At 46.1% G+C, this 15305-nt stretch overlaps 1 protein-coding gene across 1 annotated transcript in view; it reads left to right on the top strand.

Annotated features, from left to right (window-relative positions):
- Positions 1-15244, top strand: part of vill (villin-like) — a 31840-nt gene extending 16596 nt beyond the window's left edge. The window contains exons 8-20 of the mRNA XM_056299185.1: positions 2248-2326; positions 2894-2992; positions 3803-3956; positions 5510-5610; positions 6555-6692; positions 6781-6939; positions 8742-8921; positions 9789-9934; positions 10100-10244; positions 11697-11885; positions 12302-12370; positions 14027-14416; positions 14720-15244. Of these exons, the coding sequence (XP_056155160.1) occupies positions 2248-2326; positions 2894-2992; positions 3803-3956; positions 5510-5610; positions 6555-6692; positions 6781-6939; positions 8742-8921; positions 9789-9934; positions 10100-10244; positions 11697-11885; positions 12302-12370; positions 14027-14416; positions 14720-14833 (1963 nt within the window). The 3' untranslated portion in view covers positions 14834-15244. The remainder of the gene's footprint in view (positions 1-2247; positions 2327-2893; positions 2993-3802; positions 3957-5509; positions 5611-6554; positions 6693-6780; positions 6940-8741; positions 8922-9788; positions 9935-10099; positions 10245-11696; positions 11886-12301; positions 12371-14026; positions 14417-14719) is intronic.
- The last annotated feature ends 61 nt before the right edge of the window (positions 15245-15305 follow it).

Genomic DNA, 15305 nt, shown 5'->3' with positions numbered 1-15305 from the left:
AAAGCCTTTAATTTTACTTTAATCAGTTTTAAATACACACTCATCTGTGTTTAATATCTACGCTAACTATTTAAGTAAGTTAAATTGTGCTCAGCAAGACTCATTCACCTCTCATAACGTTTCTTATAATGTGGGAAACAAACCACAGCTGGCAGTGCAGCTGTATTTTATACCATTGTTTGCGGATGACATTGTGATCTGTAGCGAGAGTAGGTTGCAGGTTGAGCCTGGAGAGGTGGAGGTATGTACTGGAGAGAAGAGGAATGAAAGTTAGTAGGAGCAAGATGGAATACATATGCGTGAATGAGAGGCAGGACAGCGGAATGGTGAGGATGCAAGGAGTAGAAGTGACAAAGGTGTATGAGTTTAAATACTTGGGGTCAACTGTCCAAAGTAACTGGGGGTGCAGAAGAGAGGTGAAGAAGAGAGTGCAGGCAGGGTGGAGAAGAGTGTCAGGAGTGATTTGCGACAGAAGGGTACCAGCAAGGGTTGATGGGAAGGTACAAGATGGTTGTGAGACCAGCTATGTTATATGGTTTGGAGACAGTGGCACTGATGAAAAGACAGGAGGCGGAACTGGAGGTGGCAGAGCTGAAGATGCTAAGATTTTCATTGGGAGCGATGAAGAAGGACAGGATTAGGAATGATTATATAAGAGGGACAGCTCAGGTTGGACGGTTTGGAGACAAAGCAAGAGAGGCAAGATTGAGATGGTTTGGACATGTGTGGAGGAGAGATGCTGGGTATATTGGGAGAAGGATGCTGAATATGGAGCTGCCAAGGAAGAGGAAAGGAGGAAGGCCAAAGAGGAGGTTTATGGATGTGGTGAGAGAGGACATGCAGGTGGTTGGTGTGACAGAAGAAGATGCAGAGGACAGGAAGAGATGGAAACGGATGATCCGCTGTGGTGACCCCTAACGGGAGCAGCCGAAAGTAGTTGTAGTAGTAGTAGTAGTAGATCCTCAATGGGAAAGTGACCCATATTCAATCTTTTAACCTGTAACGCTATAATGTCAAATTAGGCGCTAGCTGCTCTGCTAATCGACGTTTTTCACCACACTAAAAGTAACTCAAGAAATGTGAATGCTTCTTGTTGGCGACACCGTTTAATTTACATAATGTAGGACAGAAAGGACCAGAGAATATACACTGTATTGAGCATTCAATTTTAAGATAATTTAACGCTTTTTAGGCTTTTCAACAGCTGCGACTGGAAGAGTGAGGTAATTGACCAAGTAAAATAGGGAAAAAAGGGGAATGACAAAAAAAACGTTTCAAAATCATTTTGTGGGTACACAGACTTCGCCACCCTAGGAAAAAAATATCGCTCGCGGGAGGTCGTACCGCACTCAGCCCAAGTGCAGCAGGCGTTCGGGGCGCGGAGTTGGAATGAAAGAGGCCCCGTTCTCCGTATTACAAGTCAGTGTACCATCAAAAGATTTGAAGCTGTAAGGATTTTTTTTTAAAAAGTTGCATACCGTAGCTTTGAAATGGCCACTAGTTAAGTCTAAACACCTACACGACAGCAGTCTCGTTTCTGTTGGTCAAACGCTCCAGCTCAGAAAGACATGCACGGGTGTAGTCCAATCAGATTGCGGCTTATTTGCACACAGCCTCTCAGAGCCAATCAAGGACTCTGTTATATTTCATCTAACTCGTACTATATTAGTTAACCCAAATATTTGAGACCTTTTTGACGAGAATTGATCGTTATTTGGTGGGGAAAAAAAGTGTATACCTCCCGCGATTAATCGACTTATCGACTAATTTTTGGGAGTAGTTGAGTGCTGAAATGGAGCGGTCGTGAATGCCTTATGCCCCTTTTCCACTACATGGTACCGGCTCAGTTCGACTCGACTCGCTTCTGTGTCGTTTTCCATTACCGCAACAGTACCTCCTCAGTGTAGCTGGATTTTCGGCTCTCCATTTTCAAAATGTACTTTTAAGATAACTCCGCTTCCACCGCTTTGTATTTAAAAATGCCGGGTGATATCCCATGACACATGACGCAAAATGACGCAGTGACGCGGTTATCTGACCAATCAGAGGTCTGCATTGATTTTGGCACCCGCTTCGGTTTAAAAAATTTTTTTTAACCTTGACAAAGGTGGTACCAGAAAAGTGGTAACTTGGAAAAGGGGCATTAGTGTGTGTGTGTGTGTGTGTGTGTGTGTGTGTGTGTGTGTGTGTGTGTGTGTGTGTGTGTGTGTGTGTGGTTTAGCTTTCTTTCACTGTGTTTCACTTTAGTGTGTCTGATAGCAGCGGAAAGTTGGTGGTTCAAGAGGTTGCCACCCAGCCTCTCACTCAAGACCTGCTGCACTCCTCAGTAAGATAAGATAAGATAACACAACACAACACAACACAACACAACACAACACAAGAAAAAGCCGGATATAGCATAACATAACATAGCATAGCTTGACATCAGATTACACTAAATAAATAACATAAGCCTGCAGACTCAGCACAGTGTAATAATGGAGACGCATACAGAGCAAGAAACAAGTCAGTATCATAACACAATATCTTTTCAAGTTATTCATAATATCGTGTGTAGTAGTATATGACATAATTAAGTTTGTAATCCCTCAGTAATACTGTCCTCTCTATTAAAGCAATGAACAACTGGGGTAATGATATTAAGCCATGTCAATAAAAACAACGCCTTTAACGGTCAGTAAAATATTCTCGCAGTAATAACTAAACAATGATGTTGAAGACCAGGTGTAAAACAAGACAATGACATCCAACACTCTCATGCTTATTATGAATCATTTCAACCTGCTTCCCTAAACTTATAATTACCCAAGGAATTTGTTACCTTGCAAATATAATTTTTGCTTTGCCTCATCACTGACGTGTGATGTTTTTCCCGCCTGTCTGTGTCTGTCAGGACTGCTACATAGTGGACCAGGGAGGCTCCACTGTGCTGGTGTGGAAGGGTAAGCAGGCCTCCAAGCAGGAGCGTTCTTCTGCTCTGAGCCGGGCAGTGGTGAGTAGGCCAATGATAATAGTCTATCATGTAATCATGTCTTACAATAGAATCATTACTTACAGGGCGTCTGGGTGGCGTGGTGGTCTATTCCGTTGCCTACCAACACGGGGCTCACCGGTTCGAATCCCCGTGTTACCTCCGGCTTGGTCGAGCATCCCTACAGACACAACTGGCTGTGTCTGTGGGTGGGAAGCCGGATGTGGGTATGTCTCCTGGTCGCTGCACTAGCGCCTCCTCTGGTCGGTGGGGGCGCCTGTTTGGGGGGGAGGGGGAACTGAGGGGGAATAGCGTGGTCCTCCCACGTGCTATGTCCTCCCACGTGCTATGTCCCCCTGGTGAAACTCCTCACTGTCAGGTGAAAAGAAGTGGCTGGCGACTCCACATGTATCGGAGGAGGCATGTGGTAGTCTGCAGCCCTCCCCGCATCAGCAGAGGGGGTGGAGCAGTGACTGGAACGGCCCAGAAAAATGGGGTATTGGCCAGGTACAATTGGGGTGAAAAGGGGGGGGGTAATTATTTTCACATTCAATTCAATATTAATTCCCCATACAGCCGCTAAGGAGCTATAGGTAACATTTCAGTTGTGTAATTGAAGTATAGCTCCTTTGCTGCTTAAACCCATCTAACACTGCTGTAGTGATGTCTTCCCCCTCAGAACATTTAGATAAATAGGAACATCACATGTTGAGGAAATAAGAGTTGATCAACCATACAAAGCAATTTACTAGTTTGCATTTTCACTTATTTTATCCCAGTACACATATCCATCCACCTCTCCACTTCTTCTTTTTTTATTAATTCATGCAGGGCTTTATCAAGGCCAAGAGTTACCCAGCCAGCACCAATGTACAGGTGATGAGTGAGGGAGGAGAGTCAGCCATGTTTAAACACCTCTTCAAGTCCTGGCAAGAGAAAGGCCAGACTCAGGGTCTGGGTACTGCCTATACTGTGGGGAGGATAGGTAAGGCACACACACCTCCTCCTCAGCTAGAGCAGAAATACTGTTGAATAATGTCTTGATGCGTGCTTGATAGTCCAGGTAAGGAGATCACTGGCAGTTGAGTCAGTTCAACATTTATTGAGAGATATGTCTCATCTCTCATCTAAGTGACCTCGTCAGTCTCACCTGACTGCAGGTATCCCCACCCTTATAAACAATACTGTGGCATCATGACCGAAACCGACGACCGGTGTCATATGCAAATGCCGTGACCATTAATGAGCGTTAAAACTTTGGAGGGGTATTTTGAGGGGCGGAATAGAAGGAACATTGGAGTGAGGAGCTTTCTGGTGAACTTTGCATCGTTTGTTCAGTAACTCGATAACAACTAACACCCAATGCCCAAATTCTATATTTTAACGTTCCTCTTCAGGGTAAATCCACTGTCTATAAGTCATCCTCCCTTTGCAAGACGAGTGACGGAGCAGCTCAAAGCATTTCAAACACCTCCACGTGTGAAACGTCTCACGTGCTGTTAGGACTCCTTGTCACAATGACAAGGTCCACAGACAAAGACACGACATGGAGGAGGGCTTGGTTCATTGCAGGTGCACCTCCCTGACCCCACTTGCAAACATTAACACGTCCTTTGATATTCATATACTACATATTCTTTTAAAACTTTCAGGTTATGTTTTACTGACTGCACATGTTTAATGCCCTGCTTCTGCTTGTGCTCTAGTTGTAGTTTGTTTTGCCTCGGCTGTCTGTCTGATTGTGTACAGATGTTTTATCTCTGATCTCAAATCTTCTTGTGTCAACTTCAAACTTGAGTCAGACAGTATTGTCAAATGACTTGCCTGTAGCCCCAGATGTGTGAGTCTTCCAGATAGTGTCCAGCAAGAGTGTCAATCTTATAAAATAAATACTAAATTAATTTTCTGTTATGTCTTGGGATCACTAAGACTTTCTGGAGCTCACTGCATGTGCAGCACTGGAATACTGCAGTTGGTGAACCCCACAGTTTAGTTTGGCAAAACGGTTAAAACAAATATTACACCAGGTAGCATGGCTGTCTATTCCGTTGCCTACCAACACGGGGATCCCCATGTTACCTCCGGCTTGGTCGGGCGTCCCCTACAGACACAATTGGCCACGTCTGTGGGTGGGAAGCCTGATGTGGGTATGTGTCCTGGTTGTAGCACTAGCGTCTCCTCTGGTCGGTCGGGGCACCTGTTTGGGGGAGAGGGGGGAACTGGGGGGAATAGCGTGATCCTCCCACGTGCTACATCCCCCTGGAGAAACTCCTCACTCTCAGGTGAAAAGAAGCGGCTGGTGACGCCGCGTGTATCGGAGAAGGCATGTGGTAGTCTGCAGCCCTCCCCGGATCGGCGGAGGGGGTGGAGCAGCAACGGGGACGGCTCGGAAGAGGGGGGTAATTGGACGGATACAATTGGGGTGAAAAGGGGGGGGGATTCCAAACCCGCCCCCTCCCCAAATATTACAAAGGATTTCCACTGCTAACTCGATTGAAACAGTTGACTCAGTTCTTCCATCCTCTCCCCCGTCGGCAGCCAAGGTCGACCAGGTGAAGTTCGACGTCATGGAACTGCATGCACGTCCTGAACTGGCGGCAGAGCAGCGCATGGTGGATGACGCTTCTGGAGACGTTCAGGTGAAGGAAAAAAAAGAACAAACATCATACAACAACGAAAAATAGCCCTGGTCTAGAGAGCAGAATTTGCCAGGCTTGGGCACAGACAGGGCAATAGTAAATGTCATCCATGTGTTGGTAAAGTGTGGTATTAGTGCTACTTGCCCTTTCCCCAGATTTTGTGTCAGAAATCAGTGGAAAGAATGAGCCAGTCAGTCCTGACCCCAGAGATGACCTCATTCGTGGCTTCCAGTGAAAACAACTTGTCGTTTCTGAGCTGTTGTTTGCATAAGCCCACCCCTGGACCAATATTACGTCACCAGACATGTGCAGCTTTTCCCTCCTCAGTCAGACAACCAATCACAGCAGTCGATAGCATCGGTAAAAAGACTGCTCCACGCCCACTGAAAACAGCCTGTTCCATCCAAGAGGAAAAAGAGAAGGGCAAAAACAGATTACTTAAATTATATTTCAATAATAGTAACTTAACAAGCATGTGGCACAGATGCCTGGAAATTAGGGATGCACCAATACCGATACCAATATTGGCATCAGTCAAATAAAACCAAAGTCTTGATTGACTTCATTTTTGCCACATGGAAGCTTGTATTTCTTTAATGGTGGGAAAAAAACTGCTTCTGTCTCAATTATTTTGTCCAATGATCCCAAACTAATGATCTAAGTCTGCACCGTTCAGCAGAAGTAATGAATTGGGATCAGTTTTCATAGGCCGGGAGATTCCCATAAGGAATTGCACTGGCAGCGATCCAGTAATATCACTGCATCCCTACTGGAAATGACATGATGAAGAAGAAAAAATGTAGGACATAAATATTTAAACAGAAACACAAAGATTGGGCAGATTTTCTTCTTTAATAGCCATCCTCAGGTTCAAATGGGTCATAAAAAACGACGTCCCTACACAGGATGACTAAGTTGGTATCGTTGTCCGTGATCCTGACTAGGTATGGCGTATCGAGGACTTGGAGCTGGCCGAAGTAAACCCCAAAACCTACGGACAGTTCTATGGGGGCGACTGCTACTTGGTGTTGTACACGTACAAGAGGTCAAACCAGCAGCAGTACATCCTCTACATGTGGCAGGTCAGTTGAACCCGGGGCAATATGCTGTAGGCATTCGCACAGCGGCTGCAGCCATCATGATCCTGATCCCGTGGTTATTTTCTGCCAGGGCCGCCACACCACGCAGGACGAGATCACCGCGTGTGCTTACCAGGCTGTCAACGTTTATAACAAGTTTAACGGAGCCCCTGTCCAGGTCAGGGTGGTCATGGGAAAGGAGCCTCGACATTTTCTGGCCATTTTCAAAGGCAAACTCATCATCTTTGAGGTACAGTGTCACTCATTTCTCCTTTTTTTTCATTTTGATATGTTTTTGTAACATTACGCTTGCTCGTGTAAGTTACTATTCTATATCAATATTAGTATGCAGCTCTTCTATGTATGTGTACATCTGCCATGTTCGCATTAGTACTGTAGCACCAGAGATATAGTGGACTGTATCCACATATTCAATACATATGTTATTACATATCCAATACATGTATTATTAAATATTCAATACATATGTTATTACTTATCCAATACATGTGTTATTAAATATTCAATACATATGTTATTACATAGTCAATACATGTGTTATTACACATTCAAGACATGTGTTATTGCATAATGCAACTTTGTATGTATACTTCTCTATGTTATTACCTCTCGAAATCAAAATCATCAATAAAACTTGATGGGCGCGGTGGCCCAGTGGTTAAGTCTGTTGCCTCACAGCGAGAAGGTCCTGGGTTCAAACCCCAACCCATTCCAGGTCCTTTCTGTGTGGAGTTTGCATGTTGTCCCCATGTCTGCGTGGCTTTCCTCCGGGTGCTTCGGTTTCCTCCCACCATCAAAAAGACATGCAGGTTAGGGTTAATACTCCTGCCTGTGCCCCTGAGCAAGGCAATGGAAAGAAGAACTGGAGTTGGTCCACGGGCTCTGCAGTACTGCCCCTATACAATAGGATTGGTTATATGCAGAAAACACATCGGGTCGGACCCTTTACTTGACTGGTTAATGCCGTCGCCCATGGTGTGGGCGACTGCGACTGTGTTTTCTGCTGCCCGGCTGCGGCGGCGGTTCCCTGGCTGCCTTCTGAATTCGCTGCATTGGTGTCAGAAGTGGGATGGTGAGACCATGAGGCCATTGGAAGTGCATGCTCCTCCCAGAAGCATGAGGGAGCTGGTGTGCTGAAGCGCGGGGGCTAGTGTAATGATCACGAATGACTAGACTTGCTAGCCGGTTGGCTAACGGGTCCCACCCTTTGACCCGGGTTCGCTTCCCAGCTGCGGCGGTGGTTCCTGGCTGCCCCCCGAATTGGCTATATATGTATATAACCTTAGCACAAAAAGTAAGGCAATTTGTTTGGTAGATTATTTCTTTGTTGTAACAATGCTTCTTGGCAATAAATCTTTTATCAGGCACCTGATTGTCAGCACCTGGGGTACCAGAAGCTCAAAACAAGAGTCAATAGCAACAGCAAAATAAGCTGTTTGGCATTGGCAGAGAAGATTTGGCAAAATTTTCATGGGCACAACCCACATACTCAGCTCTGCTGCTCATCCCACAAATGCATGTTCCTTACAAATGTGGCACCATTTAAAATGGAAATAAACAGGCTTTCGAACTGTATAAGATTTATTGCCAATAAACATTGTTACAACAAAGAAATAATCTACCAAACATCCAAAGGAGTTGAATCAAGTGCAACTGGACTTGGTATAGTATATCCGTGAAGACGTTGCACCTCTCATCCAAGAGGCTTCCTCAGTTCGTGCCTTTCTGACTAAACCAAGCTAGTCTGACTGGCTGGTGATGAGACTCAGAATTTATCCTCTTTGGAGTCATCAGAGCTATAGATGTCCATGGCTCTTTGTGTCCTGATGGATGAGAGGCGAAACGTCTTCACGGATATATACCAAGTTCAGTTGCACTTGATTCAACTCCTTTGGATAACCATGACTTTTTGTGCTAAGTATATATATATATATATGTGTGTGTGTGTGTGTGTAACCTGTTTTGATAATATTGTTGGAAAGGTTGGGTACCTGATTCTGTGTGTGTGTGTGTGTGTGTTTTCCTATGCAGGGTGGCACAGGCAGACCCGGGGTGGTCAACCCTGATGGAGGTGACAGGCTCTTCCAGGTGAGAGGGACTCATGAGTCGAACACCAAGGCCACTGAGGTGGCAGCCCGGGCCTCCTCTCTCAACACCAACGACGTCTTCCTGCTGAAGACTGACCACGTGTGCTACCTGTGGTACGGAAAGGTAGGTTCTGCTCCGCGGTGCTGGGAAGCTGTGAAATGAGGGCTCGGAGGAGGCTGCAAAGCTGTGAGCGACATTCACAGATGGTTTATGTCAGTGTTTCTCAACCGGGGGTCCACGGACCCCTAGTGGTCCGTGGTTTAATTGCAAGGGGTCCGTGAAAATAAAATATCTTTAAAAAAAAGATCCTATGACATTTATAGAAATAGGATTACTTTACTCAAATGTGACTGAGACCTTTATCTACCTAAACTATAAAGGGTAACAGGACTTTTTTCTCTAATTACATCTGTTTCACAAGTGTAATTTATTGTATTTTAATAAGAGATCTCGCTCCCGTTTGCATTGTTAAAAGTTACTGCATAAAAACTCTGTTGTTACATATATCTGAAAGTTACTGAATACATATTCTGTTTTGTTACATATATCTGAAAGTTACTGAATACATATTCTGTTTTGTTACATATATCTGAAAGTTACTGCATAAGAATTCTGTTTTGTTAACTAAATCTAAGTTACAACTGAAAGCTCTTATTTTTGCCCCAAAGAGTGAATAAATCCTATAATGCAATTTAAAATGCAGTTTCTACTGTTTCTATCAAATTGCAACTCCCCTCCCCCAAGATCAGGTGGAGGGGTCCTCAGGGTAGATCAAAAATACGCAGGGGGTCCAGGACCCCAAAAAGGTTGAGAACCACTGCTTTATGCTGTTGTATGTTAACTGACGTGTGTGTATGTGTGTTTTTGTGTGTGTACTGTGTCATTCTAACAACTTGTGTAGGTATTTAGAGCTTGACAAACATTCACAACAGTAGAAATGTGTGTTTAGAAGTCAGATTGTCGTCATGTGTGTGTGACGTGTGTGTGCAGGGCTGCAGCGGTGATGAGAGGCTGATGGGGAGGGAAGTGTCTGACACGCTGTCCAAGCAGGACAAGATGGTGGTGATGGAGGGCCAGGAGCCTGCTGAATTCTGGGTAGCCCTGGGAGGAAAGGCCCCCTACGCCAGTGACAAGAGGTATATACACACACACACACACACACACACACACACACACACACACACACACACACACATATAGTCATGTAGTAATGTACACGCACACACACAACATGTAGTAATGTACACACACACACCCACACACACACACACACACACGTGTGGCACTGTTGGTCGTTTCAGACTGCAGAGGGAGGAGCCTCTCCACAGTCCCAGGCTGTTTGAATGCTCCAGTCAGACGGGCCGATTCCGGATAACAGAGGTGGAGGACTGCACCCAGACCGACCTGGACGAGGATGACGTCATGCTGCTGGACACCTGGGAGGAGGTCAGTGGTCACATGTCATGTACCCCGCATTTCACAACGCGGTCCGAAACAGCCCCTGCCCAGCCGAGGAGCAAGCGGCCTGCAGAACGTGGTTGAAAGGAAAGAGTTCATGTTCACGAGAGGATTTGTGTTTATTAGAGCCAGAATGTTTTAAACTGCCCACCCCAAGTTTAATTTAACTTAAAATGTAATTTAAAATTAAATTCAAATTAGATTTACTTTATTTATTCTTTAATTTGTTTATTATTTATTATGTTATTATTATTATTATTATTATTTTATTTATTTATTAATTAAATAAAATTTTAAAAAAATTATTTAATCAAGGAATGTGACTTGGTGAGCTGCTCACAGGGGGCACTCAAAACATCCCAAAATTACATATTATGTCATAGGAAATAGAGGGTTTATTACCTTAGTGAATTTAAAGGCAAAAAAAGGGCGTCCGGGTGGCGTAGCGGTCTATTCCATTGCTTGCCAATAGGCGGATCACCGGTTTGAATCCCCATGTTACCTCTGGCTTGGTTGGGGGTCCCTACAGACACAATTGCTGTGTCTGCGGATGGGAAGCCGGATGTGGGTATGTGTCCTGGTCGCTGCAGGAGCGCCCCCTCTGGTTGGTCATGGCGCCTGTTCGGGGAAACTGGGGGGGAATATCGTAATCCTCCCATGCGCTACGTGCCCCGCTGGTGAAACTCCTCACTGTCAGGTGAAAATACGCGGCTGGCGACTCCACATGTATTGGAGGAGGCATGTGGTAGTCTGCAGCCCTCCCCGGAGCGGCAGAGGGGGTGGAGGAGCGACCGGCACGGCTTGGAAGAGTGGGGTAATTGATCGGATACAATTGGGGAGAAAAAGGGGGGGGGGTCAAGGAATGTGAGCTTGTGAGCTGCTCACAAGAGACACTCAAAATATCCCAAAATTACATACTATGTCATAGGCAATAGAGGGTTTATTACCTTGATGAGTTTTACTACTGCTATTACTACTACTACTGCTACTGCTACTGCTATTACTACTACTACTACTACTACTACTGCTATTACTACTTTTACTAAAGGCAAAAACAAAAAAGTTACATCTCAAGAGAAGATGTCTTGGAAATTAAGTTCTATAGTGGCTTGGTATTAAATCAAACCCTTCTTTATGTCTCTCTCTCACTCTGTCTGTCCTCTCTCTTGCTCTCTCTCTCTGCCCTCTCTTGCTCTCTCTCTCTCTCTCTCTCTCTCTGTCCTCTCTCTTGCTCTCTCTCTCTTGCTCTCTCTCTCTCTCTGTCCTCTCCCTTGCTCTCTCTCTCTTGCTCTCTCTCTCTCTCGCTGTCCTCTCTCTCACTCTCTCTCGCTCTCTCTCTCTCTCTTTCTATATATATATAAAATCACACACACACACACACACACACACACACACACACACACACACACACACACACACACACACACACACACACCATAGATCTTTCTGTGGATTGGCAACTCGGCCAACCAGTGTGAGACCAAGGAGGCGTGCAACAGTGCGCTGGAGTACCTCCGAACCCACCCAGCAGGCCGGGACCCCGACACCCCCATCCTCACCGTCAAACAGGGCTACGAACCGCCCACTTTCACTGGCTGGTTCAACGCCTGGGACCCCCACAAATGGAGCGTGAGTTGAAGATCAACCTCCTCAGCGCCGCTAGAGGGCGATAGATAATCTCTAACGCGGTGATTCTGTAGCGAACTACTCATAGTATCCCAGCATGTCATCACGTGGCCGTTTGGAAGCAGAAACAACGCTTAACTTAATGCATTACACGTGTTGTGGGATTACTATGAATAGTTTGATGCTGCTCCGTCGACCGTTAATCAGGAAGATGAAGTCAGGTGTGGTCCTGATGATGCAGATGATAAGAATTGTCTGGGAGGGATTGTGTGTGTGTGTGTGTGTGTGTGTGTGTGTGTGTGTGTGTGTGTGTGTGTGTGTGTGTGTGTGTGTGTGTGTGTGTGTGTGTGTGTGTGTGTTGTGTTGTTGGGATCTGATTACTAACGTTCATCAACTGGCTCACTTGATCTTCTCAACAGGGAGGCAACTCCTATGAGGAGATGAAAAGAAAGCTGGCTGACACAGCATCTCTCTCTCACATCACTGTAGTAAGTGATTAACTAACACTTAATCCTCACGCTAACCCACTCAGCTAAACACTCATGGTACACACTAACGCTATCAAGGGTACGAGTAATTTCACCGAAGAGCAATTGTAGCTGAAATCCTGAAGATTTGCATGCAACCAGACGTTCTTTCTGTTGCTAATTCACAAATGTGTCTGTCAGTCATGATCGCTTTGTGTAGTTGCTCATTTGAATAGTGGCTGTCAGATGGGGGGGGGTCGTCTCACATCTTCTTCTACAGCAGAAAAATGAAGGATGGGAGAAGTCGAGGCGAGACAGAGGAAGCAGGGTTGTTTTTAGCACACAGAAGTGGCAGATCACACACACGTTAGAAGACGTTTAGCAGCAGATACACAACTCCAACGCCTCTCTCCCCTGTGCAGAGGGCACTGACACAACATCACCAGGGATTTGCTTTCACTGCGAATGGATCTCGGAGTTTAGAGGGTCAAACACAACTGCGTTGGCGTCTGGGTGGCGCGGCGGTCTATTCCGTTGCCTACCAGCATGGGGATCGCCAGTTCGAATCCCCGTGTTACCTCGGGCTTGGTCGGGCGTCCCTGCAGACACAATTGGGTAGGAAGCCGGATGTGGGTATAAGGTCCTGGTCGCTGCGCTAGCTAGCGCCTCCTCTGGTCAGTCAGGGCACCGGTTCGGAGGAGGGGGAACTGGGAGGAATAGCGTGATCCTCCCACACGCTATGTCCCCCTGGTGAAACTGTCAGGTGAAAAGAAGCGGCAGGTGACTCCACATGTATGGGAGGAGGCACGTGGTAGTCTGCAGCCCTCCCCGGATTGGCGGAGGGGGCGGAGCTGCGACCGGCGGCTCGGAAGAGTGGGGTAATTGGCCAAGTACAATTATGGAGAAAAAGGGGGGAAAATCCCCCCAAAAAAACAAAAACCCACAAAGGCATGTACCAGGACCACCATAGGTGTCAGTGAGACCCCGTTCAAACCTTATAAACATTACACAACATAACAATATAAACATCACACACCACATACACAATTACAGCATAATTCCTATTAAAATTAATATGGTGACAGCAACAATCCTCACCCGGCTTGACGTCACTGTGAGACTCATTAATGCTTTAATGCTCCTTAATAGTCAATGCCTACCTGATACTACTACTACTACTACTACTACTACTTTAACAAATGTGAAGAAAATCAGAGGTTAATTTTTTCACAGTATTGTCCCAAGAGTAACCTCCTAGGTTGCTTTTCAAACCATTCTGTACTGGACTGTTGGGTTAGAGAGCATGGAGGACTGTTGCAGTGGGAAATGGCTCTGTGCAGAACGGTTTCTGTCGTGGCATTAGTTCCTGGTTGAGGAACTGTAGTGTGCGCACTCCTCACCTCTTGTTTCATGGCATTGTCTATTCTCAGAAAATACTACAATGAGAGCCAGACTACTTCTGCTGATCCAGTACCAACGCGGTTACACCTTGCGTTAATATTCCTTTTTCTTAATCCAGATACGGGTCACATGATGTAAAACTAGGTTATAAATGGGGCCTAAATTAAACAAAAAGGACAATTTTCCGAATGGGAGCTTTCATGGTTTGGTCATTTTCCCCCCAGTAAAAAGTGAAAATCAACTGAAATGTGACTTCACGTTGTTCCACATGTGTAGGACCTGAACTACACAGACATGAGTAAAAGTCCTGTTGGACTCGCAGCGGGCGGGGGCACTTACAGAGCCCCAGGAGGCCCCGTGAGCTCTCTCCCAGCCTACAATCTTCACGGAGGGGACCTGTCCCCCGGACCCTCCAGTCCCTCCAGCCCGCGTAACCAGAGAGCCCAGGCCACCCTCTCTGTGAGCCTGTCCCCTTCGACTGGTCGCCCCTTGTCCCCCTTAGCCGGGGGAGCCATGTCCCCATCAATGGGAGGGTCCATGTCCCCCTCAGTAGGGGTCCCTGTGTCGCCCTCTACTGGAGGCTCCATGCGCATTCTGGCTCCAGAGCTCATCGTCAACAAGGCCCCCAGTGAGCTGCCACAGGGAGTGGACCCCATGCAGAAAGAGGTGGGTACACAATGACGGATCTGCTGCAAATCTACAATCATGGCGTTGTCACGTGTTTGTTATGCATGTGTGTGGGGAGTGTGATGAGGGATTGTGTGGCGGATTGAGTGCTGGGCTTCACTTGGAGAGGTGCTCTGCACAGTGAGGGTGTCTATAATCGACAGCCTAATGAAGTGTTGGCACTGGTGATGGAGATTTGTGTAGCTCCACAGGGGTGTGAGGCCCAGCGTAGCTGTAACAATGCCGCCCAAACGCTAGAGTTCAGGCTAAGCTTATTTTTTTCCCTGCTCCTCTGCTTCACAGGACTACTTGTCCGATGCAGATTTTGAGAACCTGCTCGGCACGGACCGCTCCGATTTCCAGCGCCTGCCAAAGTGGCGTCAGCACGACCTGAAGAAGAAGGCAGGACTCTTCTGAAAAGGAGAAGGGCACCATGGGGGATCCCAATGGATCCTACGTCCACACCTAAATGTCACTTTGATTTAATGATAGCACACTGTTCTGAAACAAGAGCTGGCGTGAGCTCTTATAAGACATCGGGCAAACCCGGGGGGAGATCTCCACGTTGTTGCAGAGTAAAACTGCCGGGTGTGTTGAGACCCTAACCACTGAAGATGAGCAGTTTCTAGTCTCTTCTGCACAACCAAACACAGTACATCAGAGCAATTAATTACCTTATATAACACCATCAATAATCCTTAACGATAGTATCACTAATCCTATGAATCTAAACTATTAAAATTTACATTTCTAAGATTATTTATGATTTCTGAGTTTTGCTTGGTGTTTTTTCTCAGTCTGTAGATTTCTTGATGTTATCGCCGATCAGCGCCCTGTCAGCTTATCACAGTAAACTTGCATAGCCAGATCACTTGCACTGTGAATAAAC

Source organism: Lampris incognitus, chromosome 19, assembly GCF_029633865.1.
Source record: "Lampris incognitus isolate fLamInc1 chromosome 19, fLamInc1.hap2, whole genome shotgun sequence".
NCBI lineage: Eukaryota > Metazoa > Chordata > Actinopteri > Lampriformes > Lampridae > Lampris > Lampris incognitus.
The sequence above is the reverse complement of the archived record's forward strand: the minus strand, read 5'-3'. Positions and strand labels throughout refer to the sequence as shown.